The 899-nt window shown below is 62.6% G+C and overlaps 1 protein-coding gene across 1 annotated transcript in view; it reads right to left on the reverse strand.

Annotated features, from left to right (window-relative positions):
• Positions 1-43: 43 nt before the first annotated feature.
• LOC104525833 (neuronal calcium sensor 1) overlaps positions 44-899 on the reverse strand; it is a gene marked incomplete at its 5' end in the record, with an annotated part of 1183 nt that continues 327 nt past the window's right edge. The window contains 2 exons of the mRNA XM_010169095.1: positions 44-142; positions 569-646. Of these exons, the coding sequence (XP_010167397.1) occupies positions 44-142; positions 569-646 (177 nt within the window). The remainder of the gene's footprint in view (positions 143-568; positions 647-899) is intronic.

The raw sequence follows: 899 nt of genomic DNA on the forward strand, positions 1-899 counted from the left end.
GGGGCCCCCCCAACGCCGCACTCACCGCCGCTCAGCCCCGAGACTATACGAGCCCGTCGTAGAGGGAGAGCGCCTGCACGATGGAGGGGTCAGCCTTGGAGCCCTCCTGAAACTCCTGCAGCGTCAGCTTCCCATCCGCGTTCTGCAAAACACTCTCATCACAGCTCTGCTTCACTCCGGTGAGGGAGACACCCAGCACCCCGGGACTGAGCACCCCAGGACCGAGCACCCCGGGACCGAGCACCCCGGGACCCCGGCAGCACCCACACACCATCCCGCACAGCCACCCAGGTTCCCACCACTGCCACAGCCTCGGTTTCCCCATCAAACCACCCACACCTGCAGCCAGAGAGGAGTGAGACTGAGGATGCAATGCCACCTCGGGGACCCTGAAATGGATACGGGGACACTGGTGCGATGCGGGGGCTGCAGGGAGCCCAGCAGCAGCTGAGACCTTGTATTCATGGGGAAAGGAGGCACCTGCAAGAGCCAAGACCTGGCAATGGGGCCCGCAGCTGCCTCCTAAATCCCTTGTCCCGGGGGAAAAAAACCACTCGAGTATCCTCACCTTGTCCATCATGGCAAAAATCCGATCCACCCTCTTCTCTGGAGTGTTCTCCTCCTCAGGAAGCTCCACTGTGTTTCCCTGTGGGAGCAGGATGGGACCTGGTCATGTGCCTGTTTGTGCCCTGCCTGGCTGTGTCCCTGGGCAAGGACACACGTTTTGCCTCTGTCTGTCCCCAAGTCAGGACAGGGCACAGAGGGTCGGCGTTCGTCCCAGCGCTGGCCTCAGTGGTCAGATCCAGACCCTGCCCTGGCCACGACAGCCACAACCTCCCACCAAAAAAGCCCAGGGAGGGCTTTCAGCATCCTCCCCACAGCCCCCAACCCAGCAGGGA

This window comes from Antrostomus carolinensis, unplaced genomic scaffold (assembly GCF_000700745.2).
Source record: "Antrostomus carolinensis isolate BGI_N321 unplaced genomic scaffold, ASM70074v2 scaffold31245, whole genome shotgun sequence".
In the NCBI taxonomy this organism is placed as follows: Eukaryota; Metazoa; Chordata; class Aves; order Caprimulgiformes; family Caprimulgidae; genus Antrostomus; species Antrostomus carolinensis.